This window comes from Ranitomeya variabilis, chromosome 4 (genome assembly GCF_051348905.1).
Source record: "Ranitomeya variabilis isolate aRanVar5 chromosome 4, aRanVar5.hap1, whole genome shotgun sequence".
In the NCBI taxonomy this organism is placed as follows: domain Eukaryota; kingdom Metazoa; phylum Chordata; class Amphibia; order Anura; family Dendrobatidae; genus Ranitomeya; species Ranitomeya variabilis.
Window position 1 is genome coordinate 233,138,075 of NC_135235.1, and position 21,822 is coordinate 233,159,896.

The following is a 21,822-nucleotide window of genomic DNA, read 5'->3' on the forward strand; positions in this document are numbered from 1 at the left end:
CATGCCTATTAACTAGTTAAATGCCGCTGTCAAACGCAGACAGCGGCATTTAACCGGCACTTACGGCTATTGAAGCATGGCAAAAGTTAAAAAAAAAGTAAAAAAAAAGTGAAAAAAATTAAAAAAAATAAAAGTTTAAATCACCCCCCTTTCGCCCCAATCAAAATAAATCAATTAAAAAAAAATCAAACCTACACATATTTGGTATCGTCGCGTTCAGAATCGCCCGATCTATCAATTAAAAAAAAGCATTAACCTGATCGCTAAACGGCGTAGCGAGAAAAAAATTTGAAACGCCAGAATTAAGTTTTTTTGGTCACCGCGACATTGCATTAAAATGCAATAACAGGCGATCAAAAGAACGTATCTGCATCGAAATGGTATCATTAAAAATGCCAGCTCGGCATGCAAAAAATAAGCCCTCAACCGACCCCAGATCATGAAAAATGGAGACGCTACGAGTATCGGAAAATGGTGCAATTTTTTTTTTTTTTAAAGCAAAATTTGGAATTTTTTTTCACCACTTAGATAAAAAATAACTTAGTCATGTTAGATGTCTATGAACTCGTACTGACCTTGAGAATCATAATGGCAGGTCAGTTTTAGCATTTAGTGAACCTCGCAAAAAAGCCAAACAGAAAACAAGTGTGGGACTGCACTTTTTTTGCAATTTCACCGCACTTGGAATTTTTTCCCGTTTTCTAGTACACGACATGGTAAAACCAATGATGTGGTTCAAAAGTACATCTCGTCCCGCAAAAAATAAGCCCTCACATGGCCAAATTGAAGGAAAAATTAAAAAAAAATATGGCTATGGGAAGGAGGGGAGTGAAAAACGAACACGGAAAAACGGAAAATCCCAAGGTCATGAAGGGGTTAATAAAAAAGGCCTTCATTTATAAACTGCATTTTGTGATTACTTTTGTTATCTTTGTCTAATATTTACATTTGTTTGGTGATCTGTAACATTTAAGTGTGACAAACATGCAAAAGAGTAGGAAATCAGGAAGGGGGCCAACACTTTTTCACACCATTGTATATAAGTATGAAATTCAGCGTCCTGTCTGCATAACAGAACTGACTGAGTTCATCTAATATCCAGCAGCTCCTGCTCTCTCTACAACCAATGATTAAATGATCATTGGGTCCATAAGAGAAAGTGCAGTCGGTGTTTCCTATTCTTTGTACTAAAGCGCTGATTCAGCACTATTTGTACAGCAATCGAGAAAGAAAACAGCAAAAAAAACCAGGTTTATCCTCTCTTGAGGGAGTCTGGCTGTGTCTGAAAGTCTGCTCCCTGCTTCTATAAATACACAATGTCATTCAAACTCTTTACTCTGCACTGACATTTTAGAATGTCAGTCTAGAGTAAAAAAGTGGACTGCATTTACATGCTGCTCCCAGTAATCTAGCTGTATGAATTAAAACATTGAAATTGTTGCTAAAGCCCCTTATACTTGGCATAACATTTTTTGTGACCTATATGTTATTGCCAAAGGCAGTCGTTCAATTCTCATCCTTGGTATTTTGGGTATTGTGTGAATTAATACATGAAAATTGTGTCCTTTACTCATCATGCATGAGACTGCATTACACTATTGTGTAACATATATTAATGTGTAAGATACTCAATTAATTATGCCTTAATTTTTCCTACTGTTCTCGGGATAGGAGGTATTCATCCATTATGAATTATAATAGTAATAATTTGGTTTTTTTTTCTATCATACATTGTATTAATTTTCTGTGTAACCTATATTTTGTTGTGCAAGATTCTCACTTAGTTGTTCCTTAATAATCTCCAGTGTTCCTGGTATGTCAAGGAAATCCAGGTGGAATCCATATTTGGTAAAAAAAAATAAAAAATGTAAAACAACACTCACTCAATTCTTCCTTAATCACATCACGGTATACCTGGTATCCCTGGCACTCCTGGTGTTCCTGGTATCCCTGGCACTCCTGGTATCCCTGGTATTCCTGGTATTCCTGGTATTCCTTGTGTTCCTGGTATTCCTGGTACTCCTGGTATCCCTGGTATTCCTGGTACTCCTGGTATTCCTGGTATTCCTGGTATTCCTGGTGTTCCTGGTATTCCTGGAATTCCTGGTACTCCTGGTATTCCTGGTATTCCTGGTACTCCTGGTATTCCTGGTATTCCTGGCACTCCTGGTATTCCTGGCACTCCTGGTACTCCTGGTACTCCTGGTATCCCTGGCACTCCTGGTATTCCTGGTATTTCTGGTATTCCTGGTACTCCTGGTATCCCTGGCACTCCTTGTATTCCTGGTACTTCTGGTATTCCTGGTATTCCTGGTGTTTCTGGTACTCCTGGCACTCCTGGTATCCCTGGTATTCCTGGTATTCCTGGTACTTCTGGCATTCCTGGTATTCCTGGTACTCCTGGTATTCCTGGTATTCCTGGTACTCCTGGTATTCCTGGTACTCCTGGTATTCCTGGTATTCCTGGTATCCCTGGTATCCCTGGTACTCCTGGTATTCCTGGTATTCCTGGTATTCCTGGTACCTCTGGTATCCCTGGTATTCCTGGTATTCCTGGTGTCTCTGGTACTCCTGGTATTCCTGGTATTTCTGGCAATTTATATAAACGGATTAAAACAAGAACATTAGCAATGTTATCAATATCCTTTCATTTAAATTTATACTCATTAATTCCAGTAAATGTTTTTCTTTTTATGTGTAACAGAAACTTTTGCTGACAGAACACTCACTCAGTTCTTCCATAATTGTCCCAGATATTCCTGGTGTCTCTGGTATTCCTGGTATCCCTGGTATTCCTGGTATCCCTGGTATCTCTGGTATTCCTGGTATCCCTGGTGTCTCTGGTATTCCTGGTATCCCTGGTATTCCAGGAACTCCTGGTAATCCTGGTACTCCTGGTATTCCTGGTACTCCTGGTATCCCTTCTACTCCTGGTATTCCTGGTATCCCTGGTGTCTCTGGTATTCCTGGTATCCCTGGTATTCCTGGTATTCCTGGAACTCCTGGTATTCCTGGTACTCCTGGTATCCCTTCTACTCCTGGTATTCCTGGTACTCCTGGTATTCCAGGTACTCCTGGTATCCCTTCTACTCCTGGTATTCCTGGAACTCCTGGTATTCCTGGTAGTCCTGGTATCCCTTCTACTCCTGGTATTCCTGGCACTCCTGGTATCCCTTCTACTCCTGGTATTCCTGGTATCCCTGGTATCTCTGGTATTCCTGGTATTCCTGGTGTCTCTGGTATTCCTGGTATCCCTGGTATTTCTGGTATTCCTGGCACCTCTGGTATTCCTGGTATTCCTGGTATCCCTGGTATTCCTGGTATCCCTGGTATCCCTGGTATTCCTGGTATCCCTGGTATCCCCGGTATTCCTGGAATTCCTGGTATCTCTGGTATTCCTGGTATCCCTGGTATTCCTGGTATTCCTGGTATCCCTGGTATTCCTGGTATTCCTGGTATCCCTGGTATTCCTGGTATCCCTGGTATTCCTGGTATCTCTGGTATTCCTGGTGTCTCTGGTATTCCTGTTATCCCTGGTATTCCTGGTTTTCCTGGTAATCCACCTTGCAAGGGTTAAAACAAGAAAAAAGGCAAATGTTTCAATGTCCGTCTATTTCAACTTATAGTCATTATTTCAAGTTAATTTTTTTTAATGTACAATATATTTTGTTTTTTGATTACTCACTCAGTTCTTCCTTAAACCCCTTAGTGACCACCAATACGTTTTTTTACTGACCTCACATATCAGACAATGGCATCCCCTGCTGGGTGAAAATGCATCAGCTGTTGACTGTACACTATGGCTTACACCTTGCTGTATCAGCCAACCATGGCTTTTTAGCCCCATAGATGCTGCTGTTAACAGTGACTACAGCATCTAAATGGTTAACAGAGTGTGGAGGCTCCCTCTTTAACCCTTTTACACTCTGAGATAATGATTGTGTGGTCCTGATGTTTGCCATGCCAATTCCCGGACAAATAATGGCCTTGCAGACTGCTGGCTATAGTGACTTGTTCAGAATTTAGCGACATTTAGGTGATAAAATTAACATTTTTCCTTCCTGTCATGCCATTTTGTATTCATTCCTGAAAAGCAGCCGAATGGTTAATGAACTACCTGACAGCGGTTTTGAATACGCTGAAGGGTGCTGTTTTTAAAATGGTCTCACATTTGGGGAATTTACCACATATAGGTCCACCAAAGTCACTTCAGAACTTAATAGGTCCCTAAAAAAGTAAGTTTTATACAGTAAATTACCTTGAAAAAATGAAAAATTACCACTACAGTTTTAAACCTCCTAAAATCTTATCAAAATAAAAGGATATTTCAAACATGGTGCTGATGTAAAGCAGACAAGAGGGAAATGTTATTTAATGACTATTTTATGTGGTATGACTGTCTGGATTAAAGGAGTAATCAATAAAAGTTTGAAAATTGCTAATTTGCGGATTTTTTTGACAAATCTCTGATATTTTATTAAATAAACACAGAAAATATCAATATAAATTTACTATTAACATAAACTACAATGTGTCACGGAAAAACTATCTCATAATCAATTAGATCTGTTGAAGCATTGCAGAGTTATTACCACATAAAGTGACAGTGGTCAGATTTGAAAAATGGGGTCCAGTCACTAAGGGATTAATTGACTTAGTTATCCCGGTGCTTCAGATATTTCTAGTAATTTATCTATATGGATTAATACAAGAACATTAGCAATTTTATCAATATCCCTCCATTTTAATTTATAGCCATTACTTAAAGTAAATGTTTAGCTTTTAAAATATAATATTTATTTTTGCTCACAGAACACTCACTCAGGTCTTCCTTAACTGTCCCTGGTGTCTCTGGTATTCCTGGTGTCTCTGGTATCCCTCGTATTCCAGGAATCTCTGGTATTCCTGGTATCCCTGGTATCCCTGGTATCTCTGGTATTCCTGGTATCTCTGGTATTCCTGGTATCCCTGGTATTCCTGGTCTTCCTGGTCTTCCCGGTCTTCCCGGTCTTCCTGGTCTTCCCGGTCTTCCTGGTCTTCCCGGTCTTCCTGGTATCCCTGGTATCTCTGGTATTTCTGGTACCTCTGGTATCGCTGGTATCTCTGGTACGTCTGGTATTCCTGGTATCCCTGGTCTTCCTGGTCTTCCTTGTCTTCCCGGTCTTCCTGGTATCCCTGGTATCCCTTGTATTCCTGGTATCTCTGGTATCCCTGGTATCTCTGGTATTCCTGGTATTCCTGGTGTCTCTGGTATTCCTGGTATCCCTGGTATCTCTGGTATTCCTGGCACCTCTGGTATTCCTGGTATTCCTGGTATCCCTGGTATTTCTGGTATCCCTGGTATTCCTGGTATCCCTGGTATTCCTGGTATTCCTGGTATCCCTGGTATTCCTGGTATCCCTGGTATTCCTGGTAATCCTGGTATCTCTGGTATTTGTGGTATTCCTGGTATCTCTGGTGTTCCTGGTGTCTTTGGTATTCCTGGTATCTCTGGTATTCCTGGTATCCCTGGTGTTCCTGGTGTCTCTGGTATTCCTGGTATCCCTGGTATTCCTGGTGTTCCAGGTGTTCCTGGTGTCTCTGGTATTCCTGGTATCTCTGGTATTCCTGGTGTTTCAGGTGTCTCTGGTGTTCCTGGCGTCTCTGGTATTCCTGGTAATCCACCTTGTAAGGATTAAAACAAGATTAATGGCAAATGTTTCAATGTCCATCTATTTTATCTTACAGTCATTACTACATGTTAATTGTTTTTTATGTAAAATATATTTTTATTTTTTGATTACTCACTCAGTTCTTCCTTAAACCCCTTAGTGACCACCAATACGTCTTTTTACTGACCTCACATATTAGAGAATGGCATCCCCTGCCGGGTGAAAATGCATCAGCTGTTGACAGTACACTATAGCTTAAACCTTGCTGTATCAGCCTCCATTGGTGTTGGCATCAACCATGGCTTTTTAACCCCTTAGACGCTGCTGTCAATAGTGACTACAGCATCTAAATGGTTAACAGAGTATAGGGGCTCCTTCTTTAACCCTTTGACACCCTGAGATAATGATTGTGTGCTCCTGATGTTTGCCATGCTAATTCCCAGACAAATAACAACCTTAGAGACTGCTATAGTGACCTGTTCAGAATTTAGCGACATTTAGGTGATAAAAATTACATTTTTCCTTCCTGTCATGCCATTTTGTATTAATTCCTGAAAAGCAGCCGAATGGTTAATAAACTACCTGACAACAGTTTTTAATACGTTGAAGGGTGCTGTTTTTATAATGGTCTCACATTTGGGGATTTTACGACATAGAGGTCCACCAAAGTCACATCAGAACTCAATAGGTCACTAAAAAAGTAAGTTTTGTAAATTTCCTTCAAAAAATGAAAAATTACTGCTACAGTTTTAAACCTCCTAAAATCTTAACATAATAAAAGGATATTGTAAAAATAGTGCTGATCAGGCCCAGATTTAGGGGGGGGGCCCAAGGGGCCACCCCCCAAGTGGGGGCCTCCCACCAATATAGGGATAAATATCCCAAAACATGTAAAATACACGTCTTTGTAACATTCATGGCCAACAAAGGCCATGGCGCTCAAGACATGTTCAATGCCTTGTTGGATTTTTTTAGGAGACATAACCTAGACCTGGGAAATTGCCGAGGTCAAAGTTATGACAATTTATCTACAATGAGTGGCAAATACAACGGCCTGCAAGTCAAAGTGAGAGAGAAGAACGATCTTGCATCTTGGATTCCTTGTACGGCACACTCTTTTTGCTAAAAATGCTGTACAAAGCTGCTCGAGTGCTGTACATTTTTTTGACTTCCTTGAAAAGCTGTTCTTCTTCTTGAGTTTCAACGCATCGGCATCAGCTCCTGACCGAGGCTTTGAAAAAATATTGACTCAGCGACAACATTGACTCTCAAACGTGTCACAACCACGCGTTGGTCCTGCAAAGCCGTCGCTACTAAGGTCCTTAAGCATGACTATCAGCAGATTAAAGATGTACTTAAACACATTGCTGATGACTTTGAAGAAAAAGCTGTCTACGGTGTGAAGCTGAAGGACTGTTAAGACTAATGAATCAGCTTGAAATTGGTACTAACACCACCTTCTGGAGTGATATCCTGCAAAGAACAGAAGCTGCTAGTAAAAATCTACAACACGGAAAACATCGATCTAAACACTGCTGTGGCAGCTTAAAAAACTATATCGCATCAAAGAGTGACTCCTTCAAAATTTATGAGAAGCAAGGCGAAGAGCTGTCTGGTTCATCTGAGAATGTTCAGACGATAACTCAAAACAGGCGCCGAAACGTGTCTCAATCCATTGGATTATGGCCATATGGAAGAAGTACAACTCAGCCCTTCTGAAAAATGCAGAACAGAAACTTTCTTGCCTATCATTGATCAGTTTATCGCTTCTCTTGACCAACGTCTTCAATCATATAAAGATATATCAAGCAACTTTAGCTTTTTTAGCCATCTGAAAGAACTGTCTTCAGACGAGCTTAAGGCCACCGCAGAGAAACTCGTCAGGTCTTATTCAGATGACTTGGACATTACATTTATCGATGAACTGTGTCAGTTTGTAACATTTGCCAATTTATTCACAGACGAGGAGCCAATAGATATCAGCACTGAACTTTTCATGTACAAGCTTATCGTGGAAAAGGCGTGCAGGACCCTTTCCCAAATCTTGAGATAGCTCTAAGGATATATCTAATTTTGATGGTAACAAACTGCAGTGGTGAGCGTTCCTTCTCAAAACTCAAATTAGTTGAAAACCGATTAAGGACATCCATGAAGCAGGAACGACTTGTAAATTTGGCTATCATGAGCATCGAGTCAGATCTACTGCGGGAATTGGACTTTAGTGACATTATTAGTGATTTTGCAGCACGAAAATCAAGGAAAGTGCCTGGATTGTAAAAAATGAATTATTTAACCTGAATTACTCTGCGTAAATGATTTCTGTAAACAAACTTGGGTTCGTTTCATTTTGTGTTTTTACATTACATATTGCAACACCTTGAAAAATGGGCCTCCCTCCAAGATGGGCCCCGGGCCACCCACCTCTTAAAACCAGCCCTCGTGCTGATGTAAAGCAGACATGAGGGTAATGTTATTTAATGACTGTGGTGTGATTGTCTGGATTAAAGGAATAATCATTTAAAGTTTGAAAATTGCTAGTTTGGGGATTTTTTTTTACAACTTTCTGATATTTTTATAAATAAACACAGGAAATATCAATATAAATTTACTATTAACATAAACTACAATGTGTCATGGAAAAACTATCTCATAATCAATTAGATCGGTTGAAGCATTGCAGTAATTTCCACATAAAGAGACAGTGGTCAGATTTGAAAAATGAAGTCCAGTCACTAAGGGGTTAATTCTCTTAGCATATCCCCAGTACTTCAGATATTCCAAGTAATTTATCTATATGGATTAATACAAGAACATTAGCAATTTTATCAATATCCCTCCAATTTAATTTATAGTCATGACTTCAAGTAAATGTTTTGTTTTTAAAATGTAATAGAACACTCACTCAGTTCTTCCTTACTTGGCCCTGGTGTCTCTGGTATTTCTGGTATCTCTGGTATTCCTGGTTTCCCTGGTATTCCTGGTACCTCTGGTATCCCTGGTATTCCTGGTATCCCTGGTATTCCTGGTATCCCTGGTATTCCTGGTCTTCCTGGTATTCCTGGTATCCCTGGTATCCCTGGTATTCCTGGTATTCCTGGTATCCCTGGTATTCCTGGTCTTCCTGGTATTCCTGGTATCCCTGGTATTCCTGGTATTCCTGGTCTTCCTGGTATCCCTGGTATCCCTGGTATTCCTGGTCTTCCTGGTCTTCCTGGTATCCCTGGTATTCCTGGAATTCCTGGTATTCCTGGTCTTCCTGGTATTCCTGGTATCCCTGGTCTTCCTGGTCTTCCTGGTATCCCTGGTATTCCTGGAATTCCTGGTATTCCTGGTATCCCTGGTATGCCTGGTATTCCTGGTATCCCTGGTATCCCTGGTCTTCCTGGTATTCCTGGTATCCCTGGAAGTCCTGGTCTTCCTGGTATTCCTGGTATTCCTGGTATCCCTGGTATTCCTGGTATTCCTGGTATCCCTGGAATTCCTGGTCTTCCTGGTATTCCTGGTCTTCCTGGTATTCCTGGTATCCCTGGTATTCCTGGTATCCCTGGTATTCCAGGTACCTCTGGTATTCCTGGTAGCGCTGGTCTTCCTGGTCTTCCTGGTCTTCCCGGTCTTCCCGGTCTTCCTGGTCTTCCTGGTATCCCTGGTATCTCTGGTATTCCTGGTATCTCTGGTATCCCTGGTATCTCGGGTATTCCTGGTACCTCTGGTATTCCTGGTAATTCACCTTGTAAGGATTAAAAGAAGATAAATGGCAAATGTTTTAATGTCCATCTTTTTCAACTTATAGTCATTACTTCAAGTTAACTGTTTTTTGTGTCAAATACTACAGATTCTGCCTTTAAAGTGGAGTGCTGCCTTATACTACAGTCTGCCTGTGTTGGGCGGTGCTGCCTTATACTACAGAGTCTGCCTGTGGTGGGTGCTGCCGCCATATACTACAATGTCTGCCTGTCTGGATGTGATACCTTACACTACAGAGTCTGCATGTGGGTGGGTACTGCCACATACTACAGAGTCTGCCTGTGGGGGTGCTGCCTTATACAAAAGAGTCTGCCTGTGTGGGGTGCTGCCTTACACTACAGAGTACAGCTTTGGAGGGGTGCTGCATTATACTAGTGTCTGCCTGTGAGGGGGTGCTGCTTTATTCTACAGAGTCTGCCTGTTGGGGGTGCTGCCTTATACTACAGAGTCTGCCTGTGGGGGGTGCTGCCTTATGCTGCAGAGTCTGACTGTGTGGGGGTGCTGCCTTATACTACAGAGTGTGCCTGTGTTGGGGGGTGCTGCCTTATACTACAGAGTCTGCCTTTAGAGGGTGCTGCCTTATACTACAGAGTATGCCTGTGGAAGTGCTGCCTTATACTAAACAGTCTGCCTGTTTTGGGGGTGTGCTGCCTTATACTACATAGTGTGCCTGTGGGGGGGTGCTGCCTTACACTACAGAGTCTGCCTGTGGGGGGTGCTGCCTTATACTACAGAGTCTGCCTGTGGGGGGGTGCTGACTTATACTACAGAGTCTGCCTCTAAAGTGGGTGCTGCCTTATACTAGAGTCTGCCTGTGTGGGGCTGCTGCCTTATACTACAGAGTCTGCCTGTGGGGGTGCTGCTGCCTTATACTACATAGTCTGCCTGTCTGGAGGTGCTGCCTTATACTGCAGAGTCTGCCTGTGGGGGATGCTGCCTTACACTACAGAGTATGCCTGTGGCTAAGTGCTGCCATATACTACAGAGACTGCCTGTGTGGGGTGCTGCCTTATACTACAGAGTTTGCCTTTGCAGGGGTGCTGCCTTATGCTACAGTGTCTGCCTGTGAGGGGGTGCTGCTTCATTCTACAGAGTCTGCCTGTGGGGTGGTGCTGCCTTATACTACAGAGTCTGCCTGTGGGGGGGTGCTGCTTTATACTGCTCAGTCTGCCTGTGTGGGGGGTGCTGCCTTATACTACAGAGTCTGCCTTTAAGGGGTGCTGTCTTATACTACAGAGTCTACCTGTGTGGGAGTGCTGCCGCCTTATACTACAGAGTGTGCTTGTGGGGGGATGCTGCCTTATACTACAGAGTCTGCTAGTGGGGGTTCTGCCTTATACTAAACAGTCTGCCTGTTTGGGGGATGTGCAGCCTTACACTACAGAGTCTGCCTGTTGGGGGTGCTGACACCTTATACTACAGAGTCTTCCTGTGTGGGGGTGCTGCATTATACTACAGTATCTGCCTGTGAGGGGTGCTGCCTTATACTACAGTCTATCTGTTGGGGGTGCTGCCTTAGACAACAGAGTCTGCCTGTCTGGGGGTGCTGCCTTATACTACAGAGTCTGCCTGTGGGGGTTGCTGCCTTGTACTACAGAGTCTGCCTGTGGTGGGTGCTGCCGCCTTATACTACAGAGTCTGCCTGTCTGTGGTGCTGCTTTATACTAAAGAGTCTGCCTGTGGGGGGAGATGCCTTAAAATACAGCAGAGTCTGGCTGGGGGGGTGCTACCTTATACTACAGAGTCTGCCTGTGGGGGTGCTGCCTTATGCTACAGAGTCTGCCTGTGTGGGGTGCAGCCTTGTACTACAGAGTCTGCCTTTGGGGGTGCTGCCTTATACAACAGAGTCTGCCTGTGGGGGGTGCTGCTATATACTACAGAGTCTGCCTGGTGGTGTTGCCTTATACTACAGAGTGTGCCTGTGTTGGGGTGCTGCCTTATATTACAGAGTCTGCCTGTGGGGGGTGCTGCCTTATACTACTGAGTCTGACTGTGCGGGAGTGCTGTCACCTTATACTACTGAGTGTGCCTATGGGGGGTGCTGCCTTATACTACAGTGTCTGCCTGTGGGCAAGTGCTGCCGCCTTACACTACAGAGTCTGACTGTAGGGGGTGCTGCCTTATACTACAAAGTCTGCCTGTGTGAGGGGCTGCACTGCCTTTTACTACAGTGTCTGCCTGTGGGCAAGTGCTGCTGCCTTACACTACAGAGGCTGCCTATGGCGGGGCGCTGCCTTATACTACAGAGTCTGCCTGTGTGAGGGGCTGTGCTGCCTTATACTACAGTGTCTGCCTGTGGGCGAGTGCTGCCACCTTACACTACAGAGTCTGACTGTGGTGGGATGCTGCCTTATACTACAGAGTCTACGTGTAGAGGGGTGCTGCTTTATACTACAGAGTCTGTCTGTGGGGGATGCTGCCTACTACTACAGAGTTTGCCTATGGGGAGGTGCTTCCTTTTACTACAGAGTCTGCCTGTGGGGGGGCGCTGACTTATACTACAGAGCCTGCCTTTGTGGGAGGTGCTGATTTATTCTACAGAGGCTGCTGGTGGGGGTGCTGCCTCAACTACAGAGTCTGCCTGTGTGAGGGGCTGCTGCTTTATACTACAGAGTCTGCCTCTGTATGGGTGCTGTCCTATACTACAGAGTCTGCCTGTGGGGCGTGCTGCCTTATACTACAGTGTCTGCCTGTGCAGGGGTTGCTGCTTTATTCTACAGAGGCTGCATGTGGGGGGTGCTTCCATATACCACAAAGTTTACGTGTTGGGGTGCTGACTTATACTACAGAGTCTGCCTGTGGGGATTCTGCCTTTTACTACAGAGTCTGCCTGTGTGGGGTGCAGCCTTGTACTACAGAGTCTGCCTTTGGGGGTGCTGCCTTATACTACAGAGTCTGCCTGCTGGGGGTGCTGCTATATACTACAGAGTCTGCCTGGAGGTGCTGCCTTATACTACAGAGTGTGCCTATGGGGGGTGCTGCCTTATACTACAGTGTCTGCCTGTGGACAAGTGCTGCCGCCTTACACTACAGAGTCTGACTGTAGGGGGTGCTGCCTTATACTACAAAGTCTGCCTGTGTGAGGGGCTGCACTGCCTTTTACTACAGTGTCTGACTGTGGGCAAGTGCTGCCGCCTTACACTACAGAGGCTGCCTATGGCGGGGTGCTGCCTTATACTACAGAGTCTGCCTGTGTGAGGGGCTGTGCTGCCTTATACTTCAGTGTCTGCCTGTGGGCGAGTGCTGCCACCTTACACTACAGAGTCTGACTGTGGTGGGGTGCTGCCTTATATGCCTTATACTACAGAGTCTACGTGTAGAGGGATGCTGCTGTATATTACAGAGTCTCCCTGTGGGGGACGCTGCCTACTACTACAGAGTTTGCCTGTGGGGAGGTGCTGCCTTTTACTACAGAGTCTGCCTGTGGGGGGGGTGCTGACTTATACTACAGAGTCTGCCTGTGTGGGAGTTGCTGATTTATTCTACAGAGGCTGCCAGACAGGGGTGCTGCCCTATGCTACAGAGTCTGCCTGTGTGAGGGGGGTGCTGCTTTATACTACAGAGTCTGCCTCTGTGGGGGTGCTGTCCTATACTATGGAGTCTGCCTGTGGGGCATGCTGCCTTATGCTACAGAGTCTGCCTGTGCAGGGGTTGCTGCTTTATTCAACAGAAGCTGCATGTGGGGGGTGTGCTTCCATATACCACAAAGTTTGCGTGTTGGGGGTGCTGACTTATACTACAGAGTCTGCCTGTGGGGATTCTGCCTTTTACTACAGAGTCTGCCTGTGTGGGGAGTTCTGCCTTATACTACAGAGTCTGCCTGTGGTGGGGTGATGCCTTAAAATGCACAGTCTGCCTGTGTGTGGGGTGTGCTGCCTTATACTACAGAGTGTGCCTGTGGGGGGGTGCTGCCTTATACTACAGAGTCTGCCTGTGGGGGATGCCGCCTAATACTACGGAGTTTGCCTGTGGGGAGGTGCTGCCTTATACTACAGAGTCTGCCTGTGGGGGATGCCGCCTAATACTACGGAGTTTGCCTGTGGGGAGGTGCTGCCTTATACTACAGAGTGTGCTTGTATGGGGTGCTGCCTTATACTACAGAGTTTGCCTGTGCAGGGGGTGCTGCTTTATTCTACAGAGGCTGCCTTTAGGGGGTGTGCTGCCTTTTACTACAGAGTTTGCCTGTGGGAGGGTGCTGCCTTATTCTATAGAGTCTGCCTGTGGTGGGGTGCTGCCGCCTTATACTACAGAGTCTGCCTGTTGAGGGGTGCTGCCTTGTACAACTACTTGTGGGAGTGCTGCTTTATACTACAGTGTCTGCCTGTGGGGGGTGCTGCCTAACACTACAGAGTTTCCCTGTGAGGAGGTGCTACCTTGTACTACAGTCTGCCTGTGAGGTGCTGCCTTATACTACAGAGTCTGCCTGTGGGGGCAGTGCTGCCGCCACATACTACAGAGTCTGCTGTGGGGGGGTGTTGCCTTATTCTACAGAGTCTACCTGTGGGGTGTGTGCTGCCTTATACTACAGAGTTTGCCTGTGGGGGTGCTGCCTTATACTGCAGAGTTTGTCTGTTGGGGGGTGCTGCCTGATACTACAGAGTCTGCCTGTGTGTGGGTGCTGCCGCCTTATTCTACAGAGTCTGCCTTTAGGGGGGTACTGCCTTAAGCTACGATTAAACTCTGATCTCTTCCCGGATTTCAGCACAACTAAGGAGGAAGAGAAAACATATATCCTGCTGTGGGAAGAATAGAGCACGGTGGAGATAGCAGTGCAGTATGTAAGCGCGTGCCATAGACTGCGAGAAAGACAGCCATGATATGCCATGGACTTCTTTACCCCCACCCTGCACCCCATCCATCGTTCCCACAGTCCCCATCCATCGTCCCTGCAGTCCCTACCCATTATCCCCACAGTCCCTACTCCGTATTCCCTACTGTACTTGTGCTTTGGCAAAAATGATGTTTATTTAGTCCTGCCAATGAAGCTTCTTTGAATTGAATTGATTTGAATTGAATTGAACTACACAGTCTGGCAGTGTAGGGAGTGTGATGCCTTATACTACAGAGTTTGCCTGTGGGGGTGCTGCCTTATACTACAGAGTCTGCCTGTGGGGGGTGCTGCCGCCTTATACTAGAGTCTGCCTGTGGGGGGTGCTGCCTTATACTACAGAGTCTGCCTGTGGGGGTGCTGCCACCTTATACTACAGAGTCTGCCTGTGGGGGGTGCTGCCTTATACTACAGAGTCTGCCTGTGGGGGGTGCTGCCACCTTATACTACAGAGTCTGCCTGTGGGGGGTGCTGCTGCCTTATACTACAGAGTCTGCCTGTGGGGGGTGCTGCCTAATACTACAGAGTCTACCTGTGGGGGGGAGCTACTTTAAACTGCAGAGTGTGCCTTTGGGGGGGGCTGCCTTAAACTACACAGTCTGCCTGTGGTGGGTGCTGCCTTATACTACAGAGTCTACATGTGGCGGGAGTGTTGCCGCCTCATACTACAGAGTCTGCTGTGGGGGGTGCTGCCTTATTCTACAGAGTCTACATGTGGGGGGTGCTGTCTTATACTACAGAGTTTGCCTGTGGGGGTGCTACCTTATACTACAGAGTCTGTCTGTGGGGGGGTGCTGCCTTATACTACAGAGTCTGCCTGTGGGGGGTGCTGTCTTATACTACAGTGTCTGCCTGTTTGGGGGTGCTGCCTTATACTACACAGTCTGCCTGTGTGGGGTGTGCTGCCTTATACTACAGCGTGTGCCTGTGGGGGGCTGCCTTACACTACAGAGTCTGCCTCTGGGGGGTGCTGCCTTATACTACAGAGTCTGCCTGTGTTAGGGTCTGCCTAATACTACAGGGTCTGCCTATGGGGTGGTGCTTTATACTACAGGTTCTGCCTATGGGTGCTGCCTTATACTACAGAGTCTGCCTATGGGGTGCTGTCTTATACTACAGGGTCTGCCTGTGTGGGGGTGTTGCCTTAAACTACACAGTCTGCCTGTGTGGGGGTGCTTCCTTATACTACAGAGTGTGCCTTTGGAGGGGTGCTGCCTTAAACTACACAGTCTGCCTGTGTAGGGGATGTGCTGCCTTATACTACAGAGTTTGCCTGTGGGGGGTGCTGCCTTATACTACAGAGTCTGCCTGTGGGGGGTTGCTGCCTTATACTACAGAGTCTACCTGTGGCAGGGTGCTGCCGCCTTATACTACAGAGTCTGCCTCTGGGGAGTGCTGCCTTATACTACAATTTGCCTCTGGGGGGTGCTGCCTAATACTACAATTTGCCAGTGGGGAGCTGCTGCCCTATACTAAAGAGTCTGCCTGTGGGGGAGTGCTGCCATCTTATAACACCGAGTCTGCCTGTGTGGGGGTGCTGCCTTATACTACAGAGTCTACCTGTTGGGGGGTGCTGATTTATACTACAGAGTCTGTCTGTGGGGGGTGCTGCCTTATACTACAGAGTCTACCTGTGGGAGAAGTTGCTTTATATTACAGAGTGTGTCTATGGGGGTGCTGCCTTAAACTGCACAGTCTGCCTGTGTAGGGGGTGTGCTGCCTTATACTACAAAGTTTGCCTGTGGGAGGTGCTGCCTTATACTACAGTCTGCCTGTGGGGGGTTGCTGCCTTATACTACAGAGTCTACCTGTGGCAGGGTGCTGCAGCCTTATACTACAGAGTCTGCCTCTGGGGGGTGCTGCCTTATACTACAATTTGCCTGTGGGGGGTGCTGCCTAATACTACAATTTGCCAGTGGGGAGCTGCTGCCCTATACTAAAGAGTCTGCCTGTGGGGGAGTACTGCCATCTTATAACACCGAGTCTGCCTGTGTGGGGGTGCTGCCTTATACTACAGAGTCTATCTGTTGGGGGGGTGCTGATTTATACTACAGAGTCTGTCTGTGGGGGGTGCTGCCTTATACTACAGAGTCTACCTCTGGGAGAAGTTGCTTTATATTACAGAGTGTGTCTATGGGGGTGCTGCCTTAAACTGCACAGTCTGCCTGTGTAGGGGGTGTGCTGCCTTATACTACAAAGTTTGCCTGTGGGGGGTGCTGCCTTATACTACAGAGTCTACCTGTGGTGGGATTCTGCCGCCTTATACTACAATGTCTGCCTGTGGGGGGTGCTGCCTTATACTACAGAGTCTACCTGTGGGGGGTGCTGCATTATACTACAGAGTCTGCCTGTGGGGGTGCTGCCTAATACTACAATTTGCCTGTGGGGGGTGCTGCCTAATACCACAATATGCCTGTGGGGATCTGCTGTCTTATACTACAGATTCTGCCTGTGGGGGAGTGCTGCCACATTATACTACAGAGTCTGCGTCTGCGGGGGTGCTACCTTATACTACAGTCTACCTTTAGGGGGGTGCTGCTTTATACTTCAGTGTCTGTCAGTGGGGTGTGATGCCTTATACTATAGAGTCTACCTGTGGGGGGGTGCTGCTTTATACTACAGAGTCTGCCTCTGGGGGGTGCTGCCTAATACTACAATTTGCCTGTAGGGAGGTGCTGCATTATACTACAGAGTCTGCCTGTGGGGGGGTGATGCCTTATACTACATAGTCTGCCTGTGCTGGGGGTGCTGCTTTATTCTACAGAGGCTGCCTGTGGGGGTGCTGCCTTATAATACAGAGTCTGCCTGTGTGGGGGTGCTGACTTATACTACAGAGTGTGCCTGTGTGGGGAACGCTGCCGCCTTATACTACAGAGTCTGTTTGTGGTGGGTGCTGCCTTATTCTACAGAGTGAAAAATGGCAAATGTTTCAATGTCCATCTATTTTATCTTACAGTCACTACTTTAAGTTAATTGTTTTTTTTATGTAAAATATATTTTTGTTTTTTGATTACTCACTCAGCTCTTCCTTAAACCCCTTAGTGACCACCAATACTTCTTTTTACTGACCTCACATATCAGACAATGGCATCCCCGGCCGGGTGAAAACCCCTTAGATGCTGTTGTCAATAGTGACTACAGCATCTAAGAGGTTAGCAGAGTATAGGGGCTCCCTCTTTAACACTTTGACACCCTGAGATAATGATTGTGTGGTTCTGATGTTTGCCATGCCAATTCCCAGGCAAATAACGCCTTAGAGACTGCGGGCTATAGTGATCTGTTCAGAACTTTGCAACATTTAGATGATAAAATTAACATTTTTCCTTCCTATCATGCCATTTTGTATTAATTCCTGAAAAGCAGCCAAATGGTTAATAAACTACCTGACAGCAGTTTTGAATGCATTGAAGGGTGCTGTTTTTAAAATGGTCTCACATTTGGGGATTTTAGACATATAGGTCCACCAAAGTCACATCAGAACTTAATAGGTCCTGAAGAAAGTAAGTTTTGTAAATTTCCTTGAAAAAATGAAAAATTACTGCTACAGTTTTAAACCTCCTAAAATCTAAACATAACAAAAGGATATTTTTAAAATGGTGCTGATGTAAAGCAGACATGAGGGTAATGTTATATAATAACTATTTTATGTGGTGTGACTGTCTGGATTAAAAGAATAATCATTTAAAATTAAAAAATTGTTAACTTGGGAATTTTTTGACAAATTTCTAATATTTTTATAAATAAATACAGAAAATATCAATATAAATTTACTATTAACATAAACTACAATATGTCACGAAAAAACAGTCTCATAATCAATTAGATCTGCTGAAGCGTTGCAGTTATTTCCACATAAAGTGATAGTGGTCAGATTTGAAAAATGAGGTCCAGTCACTAAGGGGTTAATTGACTTAGCTATCCCCGGTGCATCAGATATTCCTAATAATTTATCTATATGGATTAATACAAGAACATTAGCAATTTTATCAATATCCCTCCATTTTAATTTATAGTCATTACTTTAAGTAAATGTTTTGTATTTAAAATATAATAGATATTTTTGCTCACAGAACACTCACTCAGTTCTTCCTTAATTGGCCCTGGTGTCTCTGGTATTCCTGGTATCTCTGGTATTCCCGGTATCTCTGGTATTCCTGGTATCCCTGGTATTCCTGGTATCCCTGGTATTCCTGGTATCCCTGGTATTCCTGGTATTCCTGGTACCTCTGGTATTCCTGGTATCCCTGGTATTCCTGGTATTCCTGGTACCTCTGGTATTCCTGGTATTCCTGGGATCCCTGGTATTCCTGGTATCCCTGGTATTCCTGGCCTTCCTGGTATTCCTGGTATCCCTGGTATTCCTGGTATCCCTGGTATTCCTGGCCTTCCTGGTATTCCTGGCATTCCTGGTATTCCTGGTATTCCTGGTATCCCTGGGATTCCTGGTATTCCTGGTAATTCACCTTGTAAGGGTTAAAACAAGAAAAATGGGAAATGTTTCAATGTCCATCTATTTTATCTTACAGTCATTACTTCAAGTTAATTGTTTTTTGTGTAAAATATATTTTTGTTTTTTGATTACTCACTCAGTTCTTCCTTAAAACCCCTTAGTGACCACCAATACGTCTTTTTACTGACCTCACATATCAGAGAATGGCATCCCCTGCCGGACGAAAATACATCAGCTGTTGACTGTACACTATAGCTGACACCTTGCTGTATCAGTCTTCATTAGTGTTGGCACCAACCATGGCTTTTTAACCCCTTAGATGCTGCTGTCAATTGTGACTACAGCATCTAAATGGTTAACAGAGTATAGGGGCTCCCTCTTTCACCCTTTGACACCCTGAGATAATGATTGTGTGCTCCTAATGTTTGCCATGCCAATTCACGGACAAATAATGGCCTTAGAGACTGCCGGCTGTAGTGACCTGTTCAAAATTTCAAAACATTTAAGTGATAACATTAACATTTTTCCTTCCTATCATGCCATTTTGTATTAATTCCTAAAAAGCAGGAGAATGGTTAATAAACTACTTGACAGCAGTTTTGAATGCATTGAAGGGTGCTGTTTTTAAAATGGTCTCACATTTGGGGATTTTACGACATAGAGGTCCACCAAAGTCACATCAGAACTTAATAGGTCCTGAAGAAAGTAAGTTTTGTAAATTTCCTTGAAAAAATGAAAAATTACCGCTACAGTTTTAAACCTCCTAAAATCTAAACATAACAAAAGGATATTTTTAAAATGGTGCTGATGTAAAGCAGACATGAGGGTAATGTTATTTAATGACTATTTTATGTGGTATGACTGTCTGGATTAAAGGAATAATCATTTAAAATTTGAAAATTGTTCACTTGGGAATTTTTTGACAAATTTCTAATATTTTTATAAATAAACACAGAAGATATCAATGAAAATTTACTATTAACATAAACTACAATATGTCACAAAAAAACTGTCTCATAATCAATTAGGTCTGTTGAAGCGTTGCAGTAATTTCCACATAAAGTGACAGTGGTCAGATTTGAAAAATGTAGTCCAGTCACTAAGGGGTTAATTGACTTAGCTATCCCCGGTACTTCAGATATTCCTAGTAATTTATCTATATGGATAAATACAAGAACATTAGCAATTTTATCAATATCCCTCCAATTTAATTTATAGTCATTACTTTAAGTGAATGTTTTGTCCTTAAAATGTAATAGATATTTTTGCTCACACAACACTCACTCAGTTCTTCCTTAATTGGCCCTGGTGTCTCTGGTATTCCTGGTATCTCTGGTATTCCCGGTATCTCTGGTATTCCTGGTATCCCTGGTATTCCTGGTATCCCTGGTATTCCTGGTATTCCTGGTATCCCTGGTATTCCTGGTATTCCTGGTACCCCTGGTATCCCTGGTATTCCTGGTATCCCTGGTATCCCTGGTATTCCTGGTATTCCTGGTATCCCTGGTTTTCCTGGTATTCCAGGTATCTCTGGTATTCCTGGTATCTCTGGTATTCCTGGTATTCCTGGTATCCCTGGTATTCCTGGTACCTCTGGTGTCCCTGGTATTCCTGGTATTCCTGGTATCCCTGGTATTCCTGGTACCTCTGGTATTCCTGGTATCCCTGGTATCCCTGGTCTTCCTGGTATTCCAGGTATCTCTGGTATTCCTGGTATCCCTGGTATTCCTGGTACCTCTGGTATTCCTGGTATCTCTGGTATTCCAGGTATCTCTGGTATTCCTGGTATCCCTGGTATTCCTGGTACTTCTGGTATCCCTGGTATTCCTGGTATTCCTGGTATCTCTGGTATTCCTGGTATTCCAGGTATCTCTGGTATTCCTGGTATTCCTGGTACCTCTGGTATTCCTGGTATCCCTGGTATTCCTGGCCTTCCTGGTATTCCTGGTACCTCTGGTATCCCTGGTATTCCTGGTATTCCTGGGATCCCTGGTATTCCTGGTATTCCTGGTATCCCTGGTATTCCTGGCCTTCCTGGTATTCCTGGTATCCCTGGTATCCCTGGTATTCCTGGTATTCCAGGGATCCCTGGTATTCCTGGTATTCCTGGTATCCCTGGTATTCCTGGCCTTCCTGGTATTCCTGGTATCCCTGGTATTCCTGGTATTCCTGGTATTCCTGGTATCCCTGGTATTCCTGGTATTCCTGGTATCCCTGGTATCCCTGGTATTCCTGGTATTCCTGGTATCCCTGGTTTTCCTGGTATTCCAGGTATCTCTGGTATTCCTGGTATCTCTGGTATTCCTGGTATTCCTGGTATCCCTGGTATTCCTGGTACCTCTGGTATCCCTGGTATTCCTGGTACCTCTGGTATTCCTGGTATCCCTGGTATCCCTGGTATCCCTGGTCTTCCTGGTATTCCAGGTATCTCTGGTATTCCTGGTATCCCTGGTATTCCTGGTACCTCTGGTATTCCTGGTATCCCTGGTATTCCAGGTATCTCTGGTATTCCTGGTATCCCTGGTATTCCTGGTACTTCTGGTATCCCTGGTATTCCTGGTATTCCTGGTATCTCTGGTATTCCTGGTATTCCAGGTATCTCTGGTATTCCTGGTATTCCTGGTACCTCTGGTATTCCTGGTATCCCTGGTATTCCTGGCCTTCCTGGTATTCCTGGTACCTCTGGTATCCCTGGTATTCCTGGTATTCCTGGGATCCCTGGTATTCCTGGTATTCCTGGTATCCCTGGTATTCCTGGCCTTCCTGGTATTCCTGGTATCCCTGGTATTCCTGGTATCCCTGGTATTCCTGGCCTTCCTGGTATTCCTGGTATCCCTGGTATTCCTGGTATTCCTGGTATCCCTGGGATTCCTGGTATTCCTGGTATTCCTGGTAATTCACCTTGTAAGGGTTAAAACAAAAAAAAATGGCAAATGTTTCAATGTCCATCTATTTTATCTTACAGTCATTACTTCAAGTTAATTGTTTTTTATGTAAAATATATTTTTCTTTTTTGATTACTCACTCAGTTCTTCCTTAAAACCCCTTAGTGACCACCAATATGTCTTTTTACTGACCTCACATATCAGAGAATGGCATCCCCTGCCGGGCGAAAATACATCAGCTGTTGACTGTACACTATAGCTGAC

The 21,822-nt window shown here is 44.8% G+C and overlaps 1 protein-coding gene across 1 annotated transcript in view; it reads right to left on the minus strand.

Annotated features, from left to right (window-relative positions):
• The window catches only part of LOC143767810 (uncharacterized), a 75,550-nt gene that overhangs the window by 49,433 nt on the left and 4,295 nt on the right, over window positions 1-21,822 (minus strand). Inside the window, exons 4-9 of the mRNA XM_077256331.1 lie at window positions 19,958-21,574; window positions 18,303-18,686; window positions 8,554-9,378; window positions 4,822-5,664; window positions 2,730-3,563; window positions 1,915-2,589 (exon numbers count right to left, since the gene is read on the minus strand). Of these exons, the coding sequence (XP_077112446.1) occupies window positions 1,915-2,589; window positions 2,730-3,563; window positions 4,822-5,664; window positions 8,554-9,378; window positions 18,303-18,686; window positions 19,958-21,574 (5,178 nt within the window). The remainder of the gene's footprint in view (window positions 1-1,914; window positions 2,590-2,729; window positions 3,564-4,821; window positions 5,665-8,553; window positions 9,379-18,302; window positions 18,687-19,957; window positions 21,575-21,822) is intronic.